At 49.2% G+C, this 22,717-nt stretch overlaps 1 protein-coding gene and 1 long non-coding RNA gene across 3 annotated transcripts; both read right to left on the bottom strand.

Annotated features, from left to right (window-relative positions):
• Nucleotides 1-5,106: 5,106 nt before the first annotated feature.
• Nucleotides 5,107-22,714, bottom strand: TBR1 (T-box brain transcription factor 1). Of its 2 annotated transcripts, XM_083706840.1 has the most exons (7): nt 21,440-21,806; nt 20,012-20,166; nt 19,409-19,530; nt 18,575-18,733; nt 17,300-17,361; nt 14,097-14,177; nt 5,109-11,993 (listed from the first exon to the last, which is right to left on the bottom strand). In XM_083706840.1, exons 1-7 carry the CDS (start codon nt 21,763-21,765, stop codon nt 11,027-11,029), a joined length of 1,872 nt encoding a protein of 623 aa, XP_083562966.1. In that variant the 5' UTR covers nt 21,766-21,806; the 3' UTR covers nt 5,109-11,026. The 2 variants fall into 2 exon arrangements, with proteins under 2 accessions (XP_083562965.1, XP_083562966.1); XM_083706839.1 differs by lacking the exon at nt 14,097-14,177 and having other exon boundaries at nt 5,107-11,993; nt 21,440-22,714.
• Nucleotides 12,289-14,089, bottom strand: LOC310833492. The gene is made up of 3 exons (XR_014558706.1): nt 13,781-14,089; nt 13,567-13,710; nt 12,289-13,521 (listed from the first exon to the last, which is right to left on the bottom strand). It is a non-coding gene; the product is annotated as an uncharacterized lncRNA (long non-coding RNA).
• Nucleotides 22,715-22,717: the final 3 nt, after the last annotated feature.

The following is a 22,717-nucleotide window of genomic DNA, read 5'->3' as shown; positions in this document are numbered from 1 at the left end:
CCGAACCAATCTCCTGGGCTGGCTTGGGCTCCCAGGAGATGGAGTTCAAGTTAGTCTCTAATATCTTTGTTATTCATATTTTAAACTTTCCTGGTTAAGAGATTGAAAAACATACACTAAGAATATATATATATTTAACCACTTCCTATAACTGAAGTAGTGTGTATATGGGTCACTGGAGAATGGGGTCTGTGGCTGCAATACTGTACTCGTTTACCTGGGAGTAAAGGCCCTAGAACTCAGTGGACTTGCTTCTGAGTAAGTACGTATATAATTGCATTTTATAGCATGCTAATTATGAGAACCAGGCTATTCAGCACTTGATCGGTGGACAGCGGAATTGAGACCTGCCTTTACTAGGATTGTGTTAGGAGTGAGGAAATATAAAAATTGAATTTGCAGCAGTTTAATCAGTGATGGCGCGTTCACACGTGCAAGTCGTAATTTGATGCTCCCGTCTCGGAGCGACGCACGTGCGAACCTGCTCTTAGACTCCTCCAGGCATTGAAGAGTTTTGCTGATCCGAGAAATGCTCGTTCTGCGATCGGCCTAAAATTTTGCACAGCGTGAAACGACGAAGCGTGGCGTATGCTTTCAGAAATGCCAATCAGCGACTCGCGGGACAGACTCGCCAGACAGACAAGCCTAACATTTCGTTAGGCTGATTATGCGGAAGAGGCGACTGGCAGAAGTCCTGTCCCTTTGCTCAACGATTCCTACCGCGTACTTTACGTTCTTCTTTAATCCAGGCCATGTGCTGCTGTAGCTGTGGCCAGCTCCTGAGCCTATTTACGGAGTCCACCCCCCCTAAGTTTAATGGGACTTATTCCTAAGCATAGCATTGCCCCACTAGCCCTATTTTGAGGGTGCGAATTATTCCGTGACAATTTTACCCTGAGAGGTGGGAATATCCCGGTGAATACCCCGGTGATCCCACAATGGGCTCCTCTAAATCCCCTTTTCCTGGAAATTAAGGCTGCAAGCATAGCCGCAATCACTTGCGGGTAGGCCCTACGAAATGCAACTGGCCTTACTTTCGAGGAAACCTACCTCGGCTTGAGCTATAAATCTCCTTCATGTCACTAATCCTGCACCAGGAGTTGAGTGGAGATGTGATAAGGAGGACCCTGAAAAAGGGTGGATAGGGGTGTTCAAAGGCCTTACACCGCGGGGCCTACTCCCGAGCAAATGTCCATAGGACTGGGGTGCAGGTAATTGTTAATTAATTAATTATTAATAATTAATTAATAGAAATGAGAATTATTAGGAACGAGAGACCTATTTCCGACGCCAAGCTAGAAAAGCATCTATTCAACTTCCTCCAGAGCTAAGACTCTCCTAATTTCAGAGAGCTGGAGGTGTCATGATAATATCTGAATATCTTCTAACTTAACTGGGGCTTGAGCTTTCTTGCCTCCTCCTCCTCCCTCCCGAACCTTTTCCCTTCTGTGTCATGTTGTTTTAGATTGTGGGCCTTAAGGTCTGTAAATCTCTGAGAGCCTTCTTGGGTAAGGGATGAGAAGCAAATTCTTTAAGTAAGTGTATAAGCAAACATACTAGCCATCCTTGCCTGTGGTACGGACCCTGCTCGCTGCAGCTCAGGCTGTGTCATTTGAGTAGTCCAGTAGACCACAAGCCAACAGAGTAATGCCAAACGGTATACCTTCAACTCTCTCTTCCTTCCTTCCTTCCTTCCTTCCTTCCTTCTTTCTCTCTCTTAACTACATCACTCTCCCCCCAGACACCCCCCAAAACACGGCCAATGTCTTTTGTCTATATGCTTTGCTGTTAAAGGCGCAGGAAATGAGCCACTCGGGGCTCCCATTTTAAGTGCAAGGAAAGAGGCCCGTATCGATAACAGGAGCACGACTCAAAGGTCACCCTCGTTCTTCTTCCCTAGGTAACTTCGCATCTGATTTACAGATTCTGTGAGGAATCGCATCAGAAGGATCGAGAGAACAGGGCTGGGTAGGAAGCGCATAATCCGTGGTAAGGCTGACGGAAGGGGCGGCGGGGGCAGGGGACAAAAAGGGCTGCTTTAAACAGTGCCAAATATATCTTTCTCTTCCCCCCCCCCACTCTCTCCCCCACTCTCTCCTTGCTACCAGCAGTCACCGCCCTTTCACCGGTAGATGTCAATGGTCTGTCAAACGTAGCCTCCTGCCCCTCCTTCTCTCCCACCCAAGACGCCGACATTCAAGAGCATCACTTCGCCTCTTTCATCGGTGATTCAAAAAGCCTTCCAAAAATATGCGGGTTCTTCTCCAAGACGCACAAGGGCCGATGTGTGTGAGAGAGCCTTAGACGTGTAAGAGCATTATTCACGTGAAATGAGATCCAGAAAGCCCGTCACTACTTGCAGCTGTTTGTTTTGCGAGGGGGCCTTGTCAGTTTCAGGCGGTGTCTCTGCTTTAGTTTATTTTAGTCCTGTGGGGGGGGGGGTTGAACATCACCCCACCCACGCACCCCCTACCCCGGAACAGTTGGACAATAAATCAAACTGAGCCCGGACTGAGTTCTGTTCAGGCAGTTTTAGGCAAAATCCAAGGGATCTGTTTCTTGCCTCGGAAATTCCGGACACATCTCCGGCTTTGCATTCACCAAGCAGGCATAGCCACGTCTATATATTTTAATACTCATTGGGGCTGGGCATTCGGGATATGAATGGACTAAGTGCAGGAATAAGTAAATTTGAAAACTGCTCATACTCGAGTTGCAAGCCCCTGCACATTTACTAGGGAGGAAGTGCCATTAAAATCTATTTGGGGGGTGGAGGCTTTCAGGTTAATGTGCATAGGATCGCCGCCCTGCACTACAATCCTCTAAGCCACTACAGAGAAATAAGTCCGACTGAGTTCATTTGGACTCATTCCGAGGTGTGTATAGGCAGTTGTTATCAGGAAATAACAGATGTGCATAAAAAGTAGTGGAAAATAAAAATAATACAAGCACTTGACAATTGCCAATGTAACGTTTTGTACACCTGTACAATTAAGGTCACACACAAATCGACAATCTAAACAGAAGTCTATAAACTCTCCTAGCCCAGCAGCTGCTGCCAACTCATTAGGCGTAATTTACTTACCCAGCAATTCTTTCTAGTATGCTGGTGTCTCTTTCAGCCATTCCCCGTAAACAGTCTTGCTCTTCTGCTGAAAGCGGAAACGCTGCTTGAACTCGGGGTGAGTTTTTGTTTTGAAAAGGCAGAAACCCCGATTTAGGTTCTGTTTAACAAGAGATTGGATATGAGAGGGCTATACGCCAGTGGACTGATTACATACTCAAAATAATTCTTTTCTGACATAGGGATGTTCCACAGATTTACAAAGCTTATTATTGTAACCATTGGATTTTTTTATATACTGTATAAAAAAAGTTGGTAGGACCTTTATTGCTGGCAAGATCGCCACCCCCCTGCGTTTATGTTGTTTAATTCTATCCCGTGACCCAACACTTCAGCCCTTTCTAGGCTTTCTATCCGCCTAGTAACAGACCAGAAAGTTAAGAATCGTCCCTTCCCAGATAGAAATTGCCGTGAAGCCTCCAGGATCTGCGGGAACTTGGCAGGATACTTCTCTGGCTTCGAAATTAAAAGGAAGGGGTGGAATTGCTTCTAAAACACAGTGAAACGGGTTACTGGTCTAAAGAGACTGGCGGAGCGGTGCACTAATTTCGCCTAGCTGTTTTAACACCCATTGCGTGTGGCACTGCGCTGTCCCGGGTCCTGAAATTCTTCTTTAGGCAAAGAATAGACCCTTTCTGGCCGGTGCAAAGTCGGCAATGCACAAGGGCACAAATTCTGTCCTTGAGAGAGCAGCTGGTTGTCTAAGGTTAATATATAGTTTGACGCAATGCTTACTCGAAATGCTGGTCTGCGGATCAGTACCGGTTTATGAACTTTCCCCCGCTGTCCTTGGCGATTCCACCACAGCTCGGGTTGGCTGGGACGCTCCAGGGACCAAATACAGTAGCGGCCCTGGCACACAGGGGTGTGGGAAATTGCCACCACGTCAGATAGTTCGAGAAGCACTGGTTTAACCGATGTTAGGTGTATAGGGAATCTGGGGTACCTTCTAATTCAAAGGTTCCTGTGATATACAACCCAGCTGAGCAACAACAACAACAAAAATCCAACTACCTCCAGCTGAACTGGGGTGAGGAAAGGACATTTGCCCGGGGAAAAGGACAAGCCAGGTGGATCAGCACAACACCCTCTAGGCCTGTGTGTAGCAGGAGGCCAAGGACCCTTTCCAATTGTTGCCCTACAGCTTGCACTGTGATGCATATTTCGCAAGACAGCTGCCATCCTCCCCCGGAAGTTTAGGAGAGCAACATTTCAAGACGAGGGAAATATCAGGTCTGCGTCTCTTTATCTTGCCGCAGCGAAAAGACATCTCCCTCAGCCCCATATTATTTGCCTTGGGAAGATTCCTCCTAGCCAGACATTTTGGAGCACTCGCAAAAAGTGGGCAACTCTCTTTCTTTGCCCTCCTCTCCCCGTTCTTATTCGCTGGTCCTTCCTGATCTGAATCCGCCCAACTCCTTGAAATAAACGGCCGCCACCGCCCCCCACCGCCCCGTTTATTTATTTTTAAGCACTCTTCTCTGCCCAGAGCACAGAGCTCTTATTCGGAGAAAAGCCAGTTAAGGGCAATTTGCTTTGGATTCAGGTCTATAGCTAAGAAAAAGGAGGAGCAGGAGAACTGACTGCGCCGGCCTTTGAAGCCGCACTCCTTTCATTTTAAAAACAGTAACAAGAAAACAACGAAAAACACCAAGTCTCAGACAAAAATGGATTTCAAGATGCTGTGCAACCATTCATTGTAGCAGTTATTTTACTCATTAACAAAGATAAACATTTGTTATATAACAATCATGTACTCATTCTTAAAGGTGGACCTATTCTCTCTTGAAACAAAATAAAAAATAAAAAAAATTCAGTAGCACCTTAGAGACCAACTAAGTTTGTTATTAGTATGAGCTTTTGTGTGCATGCACACTTCTTCATATACATGTACACAAAAGCTCATACCAATAACAAACTTAGTTGGTCTCTAAGGTGCTACTGGAAGGAATTTTTTTTGTTTTTTATTTTGTTTCGATTAGGGCAGACCAACACAGCTACCTACCTGTAACTAGAACTATTCTCTCTTGTGTGCCTCCCTCAAGGTATGAATTTCATTTGGGCATTACTCTCCAAACAGCAAATGGCAACACTAGGCACATTTGCTGCAACAGGCTACCATATACTACCACAAACACGTCTGATTTGAATCAGAACATCTGTTGCACTAAATAAGTGCATCTTGTTAGTTTGGATTTGTTAACAACAACAAATCAGAACCCCAAAGGCTCCTGCTTTTCCTCCTTAAGGCTGCCCGCAATGCCAGCGTCACTAACAAAGCAGGCAGCCACCTCACCACCACCGCTACCACCTCTTCCAGCGTGTGGCCTGCAATTTGGAGAGCCGGAGTGTTTGAACGAGAGTGAGCCTGGATTCCGACAAGCGCTTCAGACCAGGAAGAACGAGGCGCATTTTATAAAAGCCACTTCCTCTGTGCTTATTGACAAAGTGGAACAAAGGTCACTTACTTCCTCGTAAGGGCATACAAGATAAAGCCTCGTAGTGCTTTTGCGCACCATGAGTCACCTGCTGCAATAGGATTTATTAAGTTCAAGCGATGTGCAATTTAAGAATGCTGTGTGAGAGAGATCCTATCACAAATTGTGCTTTGCCCTTGAGAGATGGCTAGACGACCACAAAATATGTATCAACAATAGCAGTTAAGCGAATTGCTGAATATAATTCATTGTTAATAATGTAACAACTGCAACGGTATAATTCTAAACAGCTGTGGCGCTCCCTGTTTGCTGTCGCTTCTGGACTGCAGAAAATACTTTCCTGAAATATCTGTGGCGGTTTAGAATACCTGGCCTCTGGTAAATAATACAACACATTTTTAAGCAGGGTGTGGAGAGAGTGTTCCACTGTTCCTCTATTTAAATATGGCCTTTCATTAACAGTAATAACATCCTGCGCTTCGTGACAAACTAGCTATATTAACCATGCAGAGCCGCCTAGTGGCCAGTCGTAGCATCGCTGGAAACTACCCAGCAGCCGGAGTCTGACTCGCTCGAGGTTCTGTTTACATCTTTGATTATATATATTTCCACAAATGTTAGAGTTTTCTGGTTTATATAAGACGAATAGTTCCTGGGAGTATTCAGGTGGCCTGAAATCTAGGAAACCAGGTAGGTTTGCTAATCGGTGAAGCAGCATGATAGCCTCAAGTTGAGGATATTTATAACTCTCGGAAGGGGATGCGCAATGGAAGGAAGGAGACGGGTCCGGGCCTTTTCAGATGCTTTCTGAGTGTGGTTCAAAAATCTGCATAGAAATAAATAGACACACCTTTTGCCTTCTTAGCGCCTTGGGCGGAGAGACTTTTGAGCCAGAGGAGTCGGCCGTGTCTCTAGCATAGGAAAAGGGTGGAAGAAGACGAGTCTAGTCTAAAAGAACGAAACTGCTTCCAACCAGTGGGATATAGAAGGGAAAACCGAGACAGATTGCTCACTAACAACCTTTGCACCACGCTCTCTTATCCAAGCAGCGTTACCCCACCAACAAAATCTGCATCCTGCTGGATGGAGCCAATGGCAACTGAGTTCAATGGCTCCTGGCGTTCTATTTAAAGACAAGAAAACAAAACATCCGGCAGCAACATCAGAATCATACTTTCCCCTAAAAGTCACTGACTTCCTGATTCATATCAAACCCCACCACTCTTTTCCTAACTGCAGGAAAAATTACTTGCGCGGCGGGGCAGGAAACCAAGCTATTTGCCCAAGAAGCAGCACGTAAAACTGAGACTGTAGAAGTGAGAAGGACAAAAACAAGTTAATTTTCGATGTCGAAAAAGAGGCCGGAGGTGGGATAGGAAACAACTTGAGGGGAGCAGAGATCGGGCGCCTCTACTACACCTTTCCTTGCTCGACTTGCCGAAATTTCCTAAAAGGGCAGCGTGTTGTGTTCAAAGACCTTCTTAACGTTTTGCCAGGTTTTATTATGCTTGTTGTATACACAGACAATACAAACGGGCGAAAAACCAAAACATTTTTTTCCAGTGGAGTTCGCAACTTGTAGAAATAAGTATTCAAGTGCACAGACATAACAGGAACAAATATTGTTTTTGTTTTCTTTCCTTTTTTGTTTGCTTGTTTTTTAAAAAAAAAAATCACAACAATCATTTACAGAAGAGCAAAAAAATATACACACGGTTAAAACCCTGAATTTCTATTTGGGAACTTTCCCCCCCTCTGTCCATTGAAATCTAAAGTACATAATTTTGCCTGATGCATATTTCAAGGTTCTTTCCCTTCCCACCCCCATATTTTTTAAAAAAGGTATAGATTTCCTACACAAAAATTCGAAGACTGGCTACTCTACATCAACAAGGGTCTTAGGTGGGTGGGTGGGACTCGGTCAGGTATTAAATGCTCGAATTAACAGGATTTTTTCTTTTAAAATAAAAGAAAACCACTCTTAACTGGCACCACCTAGTCTATTATTCCCCAGGAAGGCTGTTTTCAGGTACTTACTTTTCCATTAAAAATATAAATTAAATTAAAAAATTTAAAAAAATCCAAACTAAATGCAATTTTAAAATGTACAGCTCACGAAGTCATCTTCACTGGACTACACTATGGGTACCAACAAGTCAGTCGTCTATTATCGGTTGTAGCTTGTTCATTACAAAGATTTACAGCAATAGAAATCAACTGGAGCGGGGTGAGGGGACGACGAGAATGGAGAGAGAGAGGGAGAGAGAGAAATTGAATGGCCTCTCTAGGCGAACCAGCAATGGACTCGGGAGGGAGAGCAGGCAGAGGAAGCAGACGGAGAAAAGAATAGTGGTGCATATAAATATGGATTAAAATCAAGAGGATCAGTGGGATAAGTTTGCAACGAATCCCCCCATTTATTCACTGATCATCTGCTTGAAAAGTGGGCATTTAGATCGGTCTTAATCTGAGCTAACTTTTCTTGAAGGAGTGCTCACACTTATAAAGCGCTGCCTAAACAAACTAAAATCTTAATAGGATTTATGTCCAGGCGTTGGATTACGCCGTAGATCCCAAAGATTTCACTGACAGAGTTAAGCACATTCTTAGCCAGTAATCACATGCTTAACTCGCCCCTCCCCGAGCATTAGAATCAACTGGATGTTAAACAGTTGATTTAATTTACAGCACACTCATATCCATCGCTACAAGACAGAAATCCCACCGATTTCAAATAAACATTTGCTCCCGTGTAAGGGTGTGCAAAACAATAGCCTTGAGCTGAATCGTGTTCTTAATCTTTATTTCCAGTACCCTAGTCCTAAACATGCCCAGCAAAAGAAATTCGGGGAGAAGCGCGCTCAAGATTGAAATCCGGGGCTGTTTATAAATGCTGCAATCCTAAACATGCTTATTACGGAGTTAGAATGCTTTGCACTGAAGAGGAATTTGCCGGCTATAATCCTATACATACACACTTGCCCGAAAGTAGGTTTCATTGACCTCCTTGGGACTTATTTCTGAATAGGCACCGTATAAGACTGTACTGTTGCTTTCTAAGGAATAGAGTATAGGCTCTGGCTGTTGTTAGACCTATTGATTTATTAAACGAGGCTTGAAAGCACCTAACAATTGTTTCGAGACTGCACTCACTATGTGAAAGGAAGCCCCATTTATACTTTTTATAATTAGTATTATACATTTGGTGGTGGTGGTTGGCATTGTTGTGATTTGGCCACCTGTGCACATAACGCTTTGCAAACTGCGGTCCTAGTGATACAGAATCGGAGAAAACTCTGGAAATCGGTGGGATTTACTAGTCAACCTGTTCATGATCCGAGTGCAACTTCTGCAACAGAGAATAGATGGGTTGTAGGCACACTTTAGATCCATCCATCCACATCCTATGCGTATTTACACGAAAGGAAATATCGCTAAATTCAATGGGTCTTACTTCCAAGTAAGTGCACATAGGATCGTGAACTAAAGAGTCCCATTGATTTCAATTAGAGGGATTTAAGCGAATTATTCTTTGCAGCCTATGCACCTCCATAAAGGAGGGGAGGAGTGAAATTTACACCCGAGTAAGTATAACTAGGATTGCGCTGTAAACGTGACTAGATCGCTCCCAAAGAAGTTATTATGCATCTCCCACCAATATTGCAGTCCTATAAATTCGATTGGGTCCCACTGCAAATTCACAGTAGGCTCTGCTTCTAGATAAGCATACGGTCGATCGTCACATAACTTCTCAGCTGCGAAATTGTAGCAATTAGCCACGTATACTTGAATTCAAATTCCCCTAAAATGGTAGTGCATGCAAAATTACACACTACACTCCCCCCTTCATCTCCCTGAGAATGTGCGAAATATTCGCTTAACGATCTCATACGGGGCGTTAAAAGTGTTTAAGTTTAGTATGGATCATGCGCAAAGGACTCAATTTCTTAACCCCTTTGAGACTAAGGTGCCAATTAAACCACCAATCCAGAATCCAGAAAGACGGAGGTAAGTGGAATTCACACACCATTCTTATGCAAGTGTAATAGGCGGCGAGTCCTTTCCTTTTCTGCGAAACTTACTTCCACAGAAGTGTTAACTGAATTTCTGGATCCATTCATATTAACTTTAATTACTGCCTAGTTGTGTTCATTTCATTGTTGTAGTTTAATTCCCTTAACACTGTTTTGGGAATCCGCTTCCAGCTCACATTAGAAAAGAGGAAGATGCCTTTTTAATATTTAAAAATCAATCTGTCAGGATATTAAATACAGGCAAGTATGCGCCTATTTATGTCTCAACTAAGGACAAGAAGTTTCCCACTAAATCCACTAACATCCTTCTAGAAAGTTTTGAGTCCCTTTTCTTTTTCTTTCACAGTGAGAGAGCGCGAAATAACGTTACGAAATAGGCTAAAGTGGTGGGCTTAGTCTGCAGACTCAAAACCATCGGCAAGTCTGTCTTTTCAGCCGCGTTTGCCGAGTAAAGTACCAGGACCCTTAGTAAGGACGCTTAGGATTGCAGCCTTAAAAGTATTAAATTTGGATAAGCAACTGGAGGGCGCTGTGCGAACCATAACAGAAATTAGCTTTCATGGCGCTAAAAAGGTCCCATTGTGCTCCGCAGAATAACTGTTACCTGGGCGGGTTGGTATCCAAACCACTGCCAGGGCGATCCTAACTCAGGATGCAGACCAGTTCGCAGTCACTTGGGAGTAAGCCAAATGAGAACAGTGTACTGACTTCCGAACAAAATAGTCCTAGGCTGAGCGGCGAGGAAGGGGTTTCCTCCCAAACAAAGCTGTATGCATAGGACTGCAGTTTTAGGATGAAGGTTAGGATCCGCACTCTCAGCCTTTAACCATCTTCACTGCAAGGACCAGTTGAGATGGATAAACGGGGTCACGATTCTCGTTGCCTTGATCCGAATGGGTTACCCCTTAATAGGAGTGACTTAATACGGGTCAAGGAAACGTCTGACTTCTTCCTGCAGGAGTTTGGGGACCTGGGTACAAACAACGTGGGGGGGGAGAAATGGGGAGCGTTCCCTATGTTCCCTTTGCTTTTTCCAGGGGCGAAGCGATTAAAATCAGCACTTCTGATGGGAAAGAGAGATGGAGAGAGAGAAACAACGATTTCTCGTCGCGGGTGCCGATCCTGCCCCCCCCCCCCCCGACTGCGAAGCTAAAGTGGGTTCCGCGCGCCGACGTGCCGCTCGCGCCCTAACGCGCGTGCGTGAGTGAGAAAAAGCGGAAGGGGAGCGAAAGAGAGGGTGCTTTGACTGCGCGTGCGCAGGTTCCCGGAGAAAGAGAGGCGCTCGAGTGACGCGCCTAACTAAGGGCTCAGCCTCTCGCGCAGGCGCCGAAGCTTGGCGGGAAGGAATTGGCGGGAAAGGAGAACCGTTGAGGGGAGGGGGAGGGGTATGTATGTGTGGTGAGGGGTTGAGGGGGTAGAGAGCCGCCTCTCTAGCTGTGCGAGTAGAAGCCGTAGTAGCCGATGTCCTTGGCGCAGGTCTTGTCGCAGTCCCTGGGCGCCAGGGCGGGCTCGCTCTTGAGCGGCGAGGAGCTCTCGGAGGCCGGCGTACCCGCCGGGGAGAGCCGCCGGCGTTTGGCCTGCTCGTAAATCCCAGAGTCGGTCGAGTCGATGGACTTGATGGACGACGGCGTCTCGATCCAGCTCGAGTCGGACAAGTCCTTCGGGGGCTTCGAGTCCTCGGGGGGCTGCCCGGTCGAGGGGGGAGGCGGCGGAGGCGCAACCAAGGGGGAGCGCTCGGGGGGAGCCAGGCTGTCAGGCTCCTCGCCGCCGCCGCCGGCCCCTGTGGGCAAATAGGGGTTGCCCCCCGCGCGGGAGCTGCTTCCTCCGCCGCCGCCGCCGTTGGGCCAGCACGACAAGGCCTTGGCGCAATACTGAGGCGGGCTGCGCGCTCCCCAGCCCGACGGGTCCGGGTAGTAGCTGAGGGGCCGCGCAGTGCAGCCGGCGGCCTGCAGCGGGAGCGCCTTGACTCCGGCCGCCGCGTAGGACAACAGGGTGGCGGCGTTTCCCGCCAAATCGCCCGCCGGGTCGTAGGCCGAGGCTGCCGCTGCGGCGGCGAAGTCCAGCCTGTTGTTGGCGGGCGTGACGAACCAACGCTGAGGGGAGGGAGCGCCGGGCTCCTCGGCTTGCTGAGGGGACAGCAGCCCGTTGGGGTGAGGCACCCCCCGCTCCGGAACCGGCCCTCCGGGGCCCACGCCGGCTCCCGCGCCGGCCCCCGGGTGGTGATGGTGGTGGTGGTGGAAGCCGCGGGACTTGGCGTAGTTGCTGACAAACTGGTCCTGCAGGAAAGAGCCGGCCGCCGCGGCCGCCATGGCGTAGCGGGCGCCCGGCACGATCTGCGAGCGAGGGGAGTCGTTGGGCGACGGGGTCAGGCGGTCCATGTCGCAGCCCGTATAGATCCTGAGGGGAAGGGGAGAGCGGGAAGGAGGAAGGGAGACATGTGGGTGACTGGTCAGTCGGCGGGAGAGAGGACGCAGAGCAACGTGGCCGCCCTTTAACCGCCGCCCTCCCCCAAAAAACAACGTCAAGAGAGCCGCTTCGGGGCTCAAATCCTTGCTCAACTCCCTGGGCGTCACTGTCGTCAGGGGTACCAACTTGAATAAAATATTGAGGGCCCTGCATAATCGATCATGTGAACATGGTGCATGCCCCCGCAAATAAATTTTTTGGGGGGTGAAGACCCCTCAGCTCCTAGGATTTGGCTCCTATGCCTGTCGTGGCACCTCTGGCCTACCTCACGGGGTTGTGGTGGTTAAAGGGGGGGGGCGTTTGCAGGCCTCTCTGAAGTCTTAATGATCAGCATCGTATGCATGACTAGTGTTCAACCTATGGGATTCTAGTGTCCCTCCTGTAGTTAGGGAGGTAGCAGCCCTTCAGGTGCTCCAAGACTCCCAATTCCTATCAGTCCCAGCCAGCATGGCCATTGGTCAGCACTGATGAAAATTGGGGGGGGGGGGGGTTTCACAGGTTTCCAATCCCTGGATTAAGTTAATCTCGTAAATCAAGTCGTCAAGGCATCTGAGCATGCGTCAAGTTTCTCTGCAGCCGCACCCCCACCACGCACATAAAGGAGAAGAGCAGCTAGGTGACAACCTGACTTCCCAGGCGGGCTTTGTGCTAGGGTTGCCACACTCCTCCCTTTTAACAAGGGGAGGACAATCAACCTCTGTCCCACAGCAGTAAATGGGGGGGGGGGTAACGCTCATTTCTTCTCATCTCATCTGGCTTAAAAAGAAAAAGAAAATATGTGGGACTGCAGCTCAGGAGCTTTCTTAAGTTATAAAAAGTCAAACACCAGATTCTGCTCTAAAATGAAGAATTCGGACCAGTTAAGAACCGTTGGGTTCCAAAAAGAAATAAATACAATGGACAGATCTTGGAATGATTGGGTCGCCACTCCCCAAATTTCCTGTAAATGATTGTTGGGCTGGAGATAATAGGAGGGTCTTGGGAAGGACGGGGGAGTTCACCGCTATAATTCCTAGGGCAGTCTTCCTCAGCCTAGGGCTGATGAGAGTTGTAGTCCAAAGCATCTGGAAGTGGCTGTCCTACGCAGATAAGGACCACAAATAAGGGAGAATAAGACTGCAATATCTTCAGGACCTTGGATAAGGGCCTCTCTAGGGCCTCTTGTCTCTAGACTCTTGACAAGTCTAAGGCTCTGAGCGAGGTATCGGCAGAACAAAATATGTGTCCTTGGGAATCAAGGAGACCAGAGATTAAATCTCAGGAGGTATCCAGGAGCAGTAGTTCTATAACCATTGGCTTGGGGTAGAGCAATATTCTTGCGAGGTCCAGGAGATTATAGTAAGGAGGCATCGACTACACGAACTCTAAGAAAGCACCTAGTTTTCTATTCTATTATAGTCATAATACAGAGGATCCATGAAATGAACAATCCAAAAACCTTTGATTCGAGAACCTGAAGCTGCAATCCTAAACACGGGTAGTAGAGAAACAAGTCCCCATTGACCTCAACGGGATTTAGTTCTGAGGATTGCAGTAAGCAACAGCTGGACAGAGGAGCCCAGGAAGAGTCAGTGCTGAAAACTGCAGGGTCAGAAGGGACTAGATAAATGACGTGACCAGATTACTCTTAAGGGGGGTGGGCTGTTTACTCTAGATAATCACAATTCTCATTCGAAAGAGCTACAAGCTTCAAATCACGATGGGAATTTTTTTTTAACTGCAAAACACAATTTTATACAGTGCAAGGAATCTCCCTTTCCAGAAAACGGTATTTCAGGACGTCCCTGCAACTTCACTAGACAGTCAAATGTATGGGAGAGGGGATCCAGTGGGGTTATTTCGCGGAGAGAAAATAGCACAAGGGAAGGCTACATTTCTGCCCCTTGGATCCAAGAAACTAAACAAAACCCAAGGGGCCCAGAACCCTTAAAATAACCTGGAACCACCCCACGAAAAGGCAGCATTCCTAACCCCTTAAATCAACGGAGCCCCGTGGATAAGGAGAAGCCTAGAGCTTCAGACAAGGCAGCGCACCTGGAGATCCAGAGAGGAAGAGGATCGCTGCCTGGCTTGGAGCCCAGAATCCAATCAACTGAGTCCTCGTCTGCTTGATAACTAACCCAGACAAGGAAACATTGGATTACGTCAGATTCACTAAAGTACACGTACGACTTTTGATTTAAAAGGCGTCCTTTTTTAAAGAGGGCGGGTGGGGTGGGGAGAACTAGACTGGGCTTTTTTTTTTCCCCTGGCCAGATTTATTTATTACCATAAAAAGGAAACCAACAGCGTGCAAAAGGTTAAGACTGGTTTTTCATTTTATTTTAAACAAGGCACCCCACCCGTCCTGCAAGAATAAGCCTGCCAGTGGGGTAAATCGACGCAGGCCCAAATACACGCAACAGGTACTCCGGGGCCATTTGTAGCAAACAGCAGGCGAGGCAGCCTCTGAGCGGTTCCCTGAATAGGCTGCTTAACGAGCTAAGCGCCAGCGGCTGTGCGAGCAGAGACCAGCCAGGCGGCGTTCAATTGCAACCGCTCCGATCATCTGAGGGGGCAGGCACACGATCACACCCTTTTATTTTCTTCCCGAGGTTGCTAATAAGAAACGGTGGATCGCCGCGCAATGGAAAACGAGGAGATCTATAGCGCGGGAAGCCAGCAAGAACCGAGTTCCGCGCGCTGCTGTTGCGCCTGTATGATGGCTTTGTGCACGACTCTGTCGCCGTAATTGAAGGAAGGGCCCGCACTGATTAACTCTTGCTAACTTGCCACCTGTTTCTTTGGATGACCTTGCGGTCGAGGCTGTTTACATTACGCATAGATTTAAATCTCTAGGAACTTTCGAAATAAATCCTGCATTGTAAGCTGGAGGAGAGGAGAGAGCGGGGTGGCTGGAGCGTGTTAAGGAATAGTTGTCCTCTGCCGCTGCGGGAAATTGCTATTGCGCGCCTGGAGAAAGGGGAAATAAAGCCTTTAGTGGCAAATACCCTTCACCATATGTAGGGAACTGTTTGTACATTCTAGGTCAGATTTGGGCTTTAGGAAACTTCCTGCTCCGCTCAGAAAGGAGCGGTGCCGCATCTGTTTCCAACAAATTTCAGTACCTTGGAGAGTGACTTCAGTGTTGCTTGCCCTGTGCTAGCTCCCCCATTGACTTTACGCTTCCGGATTTGCACTCCCTCTTGGAAGCTGTTTGTGGATTGCGAGCTAAAAAGGTTGCTTCTAAATCGCCACTGAAGCAGGACGAAGAAGCCGAGGAAAGGGTCCCTTCAGGCCCCAGGCAAGGCACATTTCTCCAACACATGTCTGGAAGGCTAGATAAACCTTTCCAAAAGCCAGGCCCAAGGAGCACAGGCAGGGTCAGCATACTTTTTCCTCTACAGCCCTGAGGACCTCGGGGCCACCTGGTGACTAGCCTCCATCAGCCTGCCATCTTCTGCATGTTTACCTGGGAGAAACCCCACTGCGCACAGCGGGAATTACTTCCGAGTAACACGCACGCGCGCACACATGGGGCTGCGCTGCTGGTCTTACGGGGTCTTCTTGGGTCCCCAGCATCAGCCCCAGACGGCCTTCTCCCAGCACAGATGGTGCTTTTCCTTTCCCAAAGGTCTAATGGCAATGGCAGCCCCTCTCGCAACATTGCCCCCTTTACCAACACCAGTCCACAGATCTGCGTGTGGTTGGTGTTTTCCCGACAGAGGAGGAAGGTCAAGGATGAGTCAGGATCTTGAGGAAGGGGGGTGCTGTTTTTGGAGAGGGGAGGAGGGGGTCACAGGAAGCAGCAAAGAGTCAGGTTGTTTCTAAAATCGATTTCGCTGATGCGAAGCCTAGAGGTGAAATCAGGGCGCCTGGGAAGTCACCAACAGTTTTGCGAAAAGTCTAAAAAAGCACATCTCACAATTTGAGGCAAAACTGGGGATAATTGGTGGCTCTAGGAACAGAGACAAGCAAACATCAGCCGAAGGTCTTCTCCCGGGGGCAGCCTTTGTCCCTATGGGAACAGGCGAACTCTAAAGCTATTCTTCAGGGCCGCCGGCTGAGAAATTCTGGGTAACTCGAAACCTGGCTAAGCGCATCACCTATTTTGTAGCCATTTCTTCTATCGCTTTTGTTAACACTCCTTTTCTTTTTACTTATAGTTAGGTGGGGGTGGGGGAAGTAGGGACCGTCTTGCTTGGCAAACTTCTTATTAGATAAAATTCTAGTACTGGGTCTGCCGAACTTTCCTTATCCTCTCCTTTTGTTTGGAAATGAATACGTCGCACACCTGATCGATTTGTCTGTACAAGGGGCACTCCGCTATCAGCCAAATCTCAAAGCAATGACTACAGTCAGCTGTTTTAGACAGCAAAATCCAAGGAGTGTCAGAGGATGGGGGTGTTGTTTTAAAGACAGGTGATAACTTTTCGGGTTTTAAAAGCGCGCCTGCAAGCGCGTTTACTTCGATTCTAAGTAAGTCCCATTTGATTGACTTATTCTCTAGAAAGGAAGCTTGCGATCACTGCATTTGGCTGAAGTCAGACTTTAGGATCACGCAGAGCCGGTGAATTCCCTAAGATCTCCGGGCCCCCTCTCGTGATCTCCTTTGCCTAACCTGCTTCACAAGGTTGTTATGCGATTGGAGGAAGAGCGGGATACGAAGGTAGTTAGGTCAATATTTATTTCTAACACAAAGCATTCGGGGTCGTTTAAAGGGCCATTTCTTCGCACAAGTAACCTGTCCCTTCTTTCACAAGTCTTGTGTCAATAGGCACAGCGCACCCTCCTGCGAGTAAACCCACAGAACTGAAGTCACGCCTCCCAAAGTGCAACTGTTACAATTGGGAATCGGGTAAGCAAAGGAGATGAGCCTGCACTCCCTACTCCTCTCCTCCCCCCCCCCCTTCGTCTTGCACCAAAATATGAGCTGGACGACCAAACTGCGTGTGCCCACCTGCGCGCACTTCTGGGAGCATCATTCGCACGACCTACTCTGCCAGCGCCTGCTAGGGGTGCGGAAGACTCCCAAAGTCCTAGTTATATAGCAGCCTCGCCAAAGGGGGTGGGGGAGAGAAACAGAGTGGATTCCAGGAGCCCAGGGTTAGTTCCTCTTTGGGGAAGCCGGAAAAAGGCAACGAACATTTAACGGAGCCGTTCTTTTCAAGGGAGGTGAAGAAGGCTACCCCGATCTAAACATTTTCCTACTACTAGCCAGCAGAGAATAAAAAGACTCAAGTCCACAGTTGACTTACGTGTCATAGTTATCTCGGAAGCCTTTTGCAAAAGGGTTGTGATCTATTTTCAGCTGTGTGATCTGTGGAGGGGAGAGAAAGCAAGAGTCAGAGGTGCTTTCTTGGATAGTTAAACTAAAACCCACCCAACATTACCATAAAATATATACCCACCCAACATCACCATCCAATAAAATAAAACCCACCCAACATCACCATCATTTAAAGCGGGGATTCTGTTGTTTCATTTTGGGATTGCCACCCTAACAGGAACGGGAATAATAGTCATAGCAATAATATAGTATCAGCAGCACTACAGAACACGCCAACCCACGTACATATCCTCCCACCGATGAATTTCATTACCCTGAGGGGCTAAAATGTTCTAAATCAACTTTCAAATGCAGTTATTTTTGCAACTCAGTTTAGAAACGCTACACTTCCTTTTTTTTTCAACCGGTGTGATCCAGCAGTTCAAATAACTTATCTTCGCGCGCGGATGGGGGCTCCCTCACTTCAAGAAGGGCCCCGCTGAACTCAGGGGGACCGACTTCCCAGTAAACTCGGCTCAGGATCGGGCTGCAAAGGCAGCTCACTTCGAGCCACGTGCTTTATTTACAGCGCCAGGACCCAACAGACTGGCACGAGATGTAGATGAAAACAAAAACCCGAGCCATTCAAGCAGAGCTGGTGGACGCGCGAACAGCGGCCTCCTAGCCGCGTCTACTCAGAAGCAAGTTCCATTGAGTACAATGGGGCTTCATCGCAAGGAAGTGGGGGTTGGACTGCAGCCTAATGAAAGCTGTTTACTAAAGCGCCCCAGCAACATGACACCTACCGCTTTCTCTTACGCATACAGACACGGGCAAAGCCAGTTCAAATGTGTGTTTCTGTCTTAAAACTGTACATACAAGAATTGCCATAATACTTATCAAGTGGCCAATGCAGGGAGACAAACGCTGAAATCTGTTTTTAGTCTCTTGAAGCTGATGTTTGTTTGTTTGTATGTTTTACTTCCTTGGAACATCTAATTATTCTCCCTACTTTGGGACGAGGGAAGATTTTTAGCGTTTTAAAATAATATATATATTTGAAAATCGCGGAACTGGCTGCCCTGCAATCTCTGAAGATGCTCTTCAGAGTTAGGGACACAATATCTGAGCTCAGCTATGGAGAACCCACGCCACCACTTCGCCCTCCGAGATCCCTGTCTTCCTGCCAACCCCTCCCTCCGCCGCGGGCCTCTGTCCCGAATTCAGAGCGGGATTCGGAGCGAACAGACAAAAAGCCCTTTACATCGGTGTTCTGGTAGGCGGTGACGGCGATAAACTGCGTCTCCGGGAAGGTGAAGGTTTGCACCCTGCCGGGCTGGCTGGTGTCCTCCGTGCCGTCCTCGTTCACCTCCACCACGTGCAAGCGGGGCTGGTACTTGTGGAGGGATTGCAAGACCACCATCTGCGGGCAGAGAGAAAGGGTTGGAGCGGGTGGGTGCGGGAGAGAAGAGCCCAGGCTTGACCGCGGTTGTTTTTAAGGGAAATAAGAGGAACCAGAAAAAGGAAGCAAGATCCACCAGGATCGATAGCCTTCTTGCAGCGTCTGGGAGCCAGCAGTGTAGGAGCAAGCTTTGATCCGAAATCTTTCTTTCCCGCTCACCCCCCCCCCACCCAATCGCACTAGTAATTTCGCGCACCTACCCAGCTCACCTTCGGAGATCCACCGCGGATTCCTTCGCCTTTCCCAATACCCCTCTTTGTTCTCCCTGATCCCGCCTATTTGCCTTTTCCTTTCCCTCGCGGTGGCTCGGTGGATCCGCTCAGTTCTTTTGAAACTGAAACCAGATCAGCTCTTACTCGGCTTCCGTTACAAAAGCGGGGAAATTGGGCGAAGGTGCGGGGATGCTATGATCCTCCGCCCTTAAGGTGTGGGTGAGGTGGCTCAATTGGAAAGCGAATGAAGGTGTTGGTGGAGATCCCTTAGGATCCACAAGCTAGAAGTCGATCGGGTTCTAAGGCAGTCCCAAGTCAGAGCTGCAGATCGGCATGGGGCGAGGTTGCAAAGGGATAAAAGAAATCAAAGTCCCTCTTTCCTCCTCCTCCTCCTTTTCTCTGGCTCTCGGGCGCAACAACTGACCTGCCCGTTGTTGTTCGAGGCGCCTTTATTGTTAGTCAATTTCAGCTTCCCGAAGGAGATTTCCTGGCGCATCCAGTGGGCTCCTGTGTTGGGGGAGTCTGGGTGCATATAAACTCGATTTCCTGAAGGCAGGCAGAAGGGACACGTTTGAAAACAAAACAACAAGAGAGAGACCACTTTGGAAAGCAAGACACGAGGTGCGCCTCTTTCCTGCGCCCCCTCCCCAAGCCCTTCACAGATGGCTCCATTCAATTCCCCAGTGGAAATTGACAGCGCTCAGGAGCCGCGGCGACTCCCCTTCGTTTCATCTTTATTTGATTTTATAAATCTCAACGCGGGGAAGGATTAAAATAGCCATTCTACACACACACACACACACACACACACACACAAACACGAGAATAAATCCACTCTGTCTTTCCTCACCAGGCTTTCCAGGTCCCCCACCCCACCCGCCCTCCTTGGCGTCGCTTCCTCGGTCTAAGGCAGTCCAGCCAGGCTCCAATTAAGCCTTCTCACCTAAGCGACGTGCGCGCGTGTGGATGCGGAGAGGGAGAAGAGAGAGACGGGGGGAGCGAACGTGTTAATTGGGGAAGGACTCGCCTTGTACATTGGTGTCCGCTTTGCCGCAAGGCACCCATTTGCCGCCTTGAAATCTCCAGTGGTTTGGGTCGGCCAGGATGACATCCACAAAAATATTGTAGTGAGCCGTGGGATCCAGACCAGATATGTTAAAACTTAAGAAAGGGAACATTCGCCTGTTTGGAAGAGGGGGAGGAAAGAGATTTTACATGGAGGAAAAATAATCACAGTAACCATATTTTAAAAATACATTTGGATGCCCTAGCACGCACACCTCCCACTAGACTTCTTCCAAGCCAGCGTCGATCTTGCTCTCCGCTTTAGGGAGTTGCAGACTGTAGTTTCCTCATGGTAGCTAAACGGACCTAATCGGACCGGGACGGAACCTCAGTTTTGAATGAGCACATTTGCCATCTTTTCTCTCTCCCTCTCTCGGATCGTGCGCCCAAGGCAATAACAGCTTCCTGCATATTTCTTCCTAAGCCACAAGGCTAAAGCGCACGCTTCCAAGTAAACCCGGCTGAAATGGACGAGACCTCCTTCCGAGGAAACAGGGTTGCCACCAGGCAGTCAGACTCTGGTCCGAACCGCGATGGCTTGAATAAATAGTAGCTACCCTTGTTTCGAAATAGATTTCCTCGGAAACAAATCCCGGTGATTTCAGTGAAGCTTACTTTCAGGCCGTGCTGTTTCTGATCTGGACGGAGCGCGGGGAAAATATGCAACCGGTCGAGCGCGATCCCGGTTGCAAAATGTCCTGCTCCTGTCTTAAACTGCTGGCCACCGGGCTCCGGGGCTCCCTAAGGCAGAAGCCGCTCTTTGGCACAAGCCGCTTCTCAGGTCGCCAGAGAAAAGCGAGGAAAGGAGCGGCAGCGGAGCGCAGCGCCCGCTAAAAAATGAAGTAGAATGAAGACTACTAATAATAATAATAATAATAATAATAATAATAATAATAATAATAATAATAGATTTTTGTAGCGATGGAGAAACCAATTGAGGTCTGCACGATAAAAGGTGCGTACTAAAATAAGAAGCGCCCCGAAGGTATAAAAAAAAAGAAAGTAAGAAGGAGGTCACTTCTTTTTTGTTTTCTGCCTTAAAAAGAAAAAAAGGAAAAGCTGCCGGTGTGAACTCCTCGACGAATTCCTGGTATTCGGTGCGTTGTCCAAAAGGAAAGAAAAACGGAGAAGGCGTGTGCGTAAAGAAGAACAAGAAAAGTTTTGAGCAAACCCCAAAGAAGGAAGGAAAGTCGGTTGGAGCGAAGGAAGCTCTTCCAGCGGAAAGGTTCTTGGAGTTCGAAGGGGTTGTTTTGGTTTTTGCCTTTGCGTCTTTTATTCCACCTTCCACCCTCCCCGCCGCCTTTGGCGTGCGCCTCGCTGGTATTTCTTTCCCACCCTCGCCACCCCATCCCGCCGCTCCCGCTCTCCTCCGGGCGCCGCCGCCGCTTACCTGCCTTGCTTGGTTATGATCATCTCGGTCTGGTGCCGGTGGAACTTCAGCCAGAGCGGCCTGTTGCATAGGTAGACCTGCGCCTTTCCCGGGACAAGCCCGGCTTGCGCCGAGGGGAACTGATAGAAGGGAGAGCCCTGGTACGAGGGGCCGTACTGCTGAGGGTAAGGGTAGCCGGCGGCCGGGTAGCCCTGCGGGGCCGAGTTGGACAGCAGGCTGTTGTAGGCTCCGTTGGCGATGACCGGGTGGTGCGCCATGTATCGGCTGGGGCTGGCGATGGAGAAGGCGGCCGCGTGCGGGTTGTGCTGGCCCGGGTAGGGGAACATGCTGGCGGCCGTCGGGGGAGCCGACGCGGCGGCCGGAGGCGCGCTGGACGCGGCTGCGGCCGCGGGCGACGAGAGCAGGTAGCGATCGGCCGCGGCCGCCGCCGCCGCTGCTGCTGCTGCTGCTGCCGCTGCCGCAGCCGCGGCCGCTCCATCGAAGGAGGGGCGCAACTGCTCCGCGGCGCCACCGCCGCCGCCGTCCAAGACGACGGGCGAGAGTTTGGCGCGCTGTTGCTGCTGCTGCGGAGGCTGAGGCTGCTGTGGCGGTGGCTGCTGTTGCGCGTCCCCTGGCGGGTCTTTGGAGTCAGAGAAATTGTCTGCCTCGGCCTGATTCGTCATCCCCCCCCTGGCGAGTTTTTTCAGAGGTGAACTCCTCTCCAGGTTGTCAGCGCTCGACGACAGGATGGCGGCGGCGGCGGGATGGTGGTGGTGCGGATGGTGATGGTGAGGATGCTCGTGCAAGGCAAGCTCGGATCCGCCCGACGCGTAAGCGCCGCCGCCGCCGCTCACATGGAGAAATTTCTTGGAGAGCATCATCGACGGAGGCGACAGACAATGCTCCAGCTGCATCGCTCCAGACCCAGCCCGCGCTCTCGATTTGCCTGCCCGCCTCCCCCCCCCCCCAAAAAAGCAAGCCCTGGCGGTGGTGCTTGGGTTTTTTCTTTGCTTTCTTAAGGCCACCACCGCCGGGCCCTCATCCTGGGGCCCCTCCTCGGCGAGGTATCCAGAGACGCTTCTCCCACCACCCAAGGCTGGTCCCAAACTGAAGCCACGATTGCAGTCTCTTTTCTCGGGGCCCCCACCACCACACGCTCCCTCCTTCTTCCTCTTCTCCTTCTTCTTCTCCTTCTCCCGGATTTCTCCCCGGGAGGAGAGATTGGCCAATTGACACCGCGCAGCAATCAGCCAAGCCACACTTTTGATCTCCCTGCTTGCGGAGCGCATGAAACGGCTC

Source organism: Podarcis gaigeae (genome assembly GCF_964106915.1).
Source record: "Podarcis gaigeae genome assembly, chromosome: 1".
Classification (NCBI taxonomy): Eukaryota; Metazoa; Chordata; class Lepidosauria; order Squamata; family Lacertidae; genus Podarcis; species Podarcis gaigeae.
Note: the sequence above shows the minus strand (reverse complement) of the source record. Positions and strands in the feature narration are given on the sequence as shown.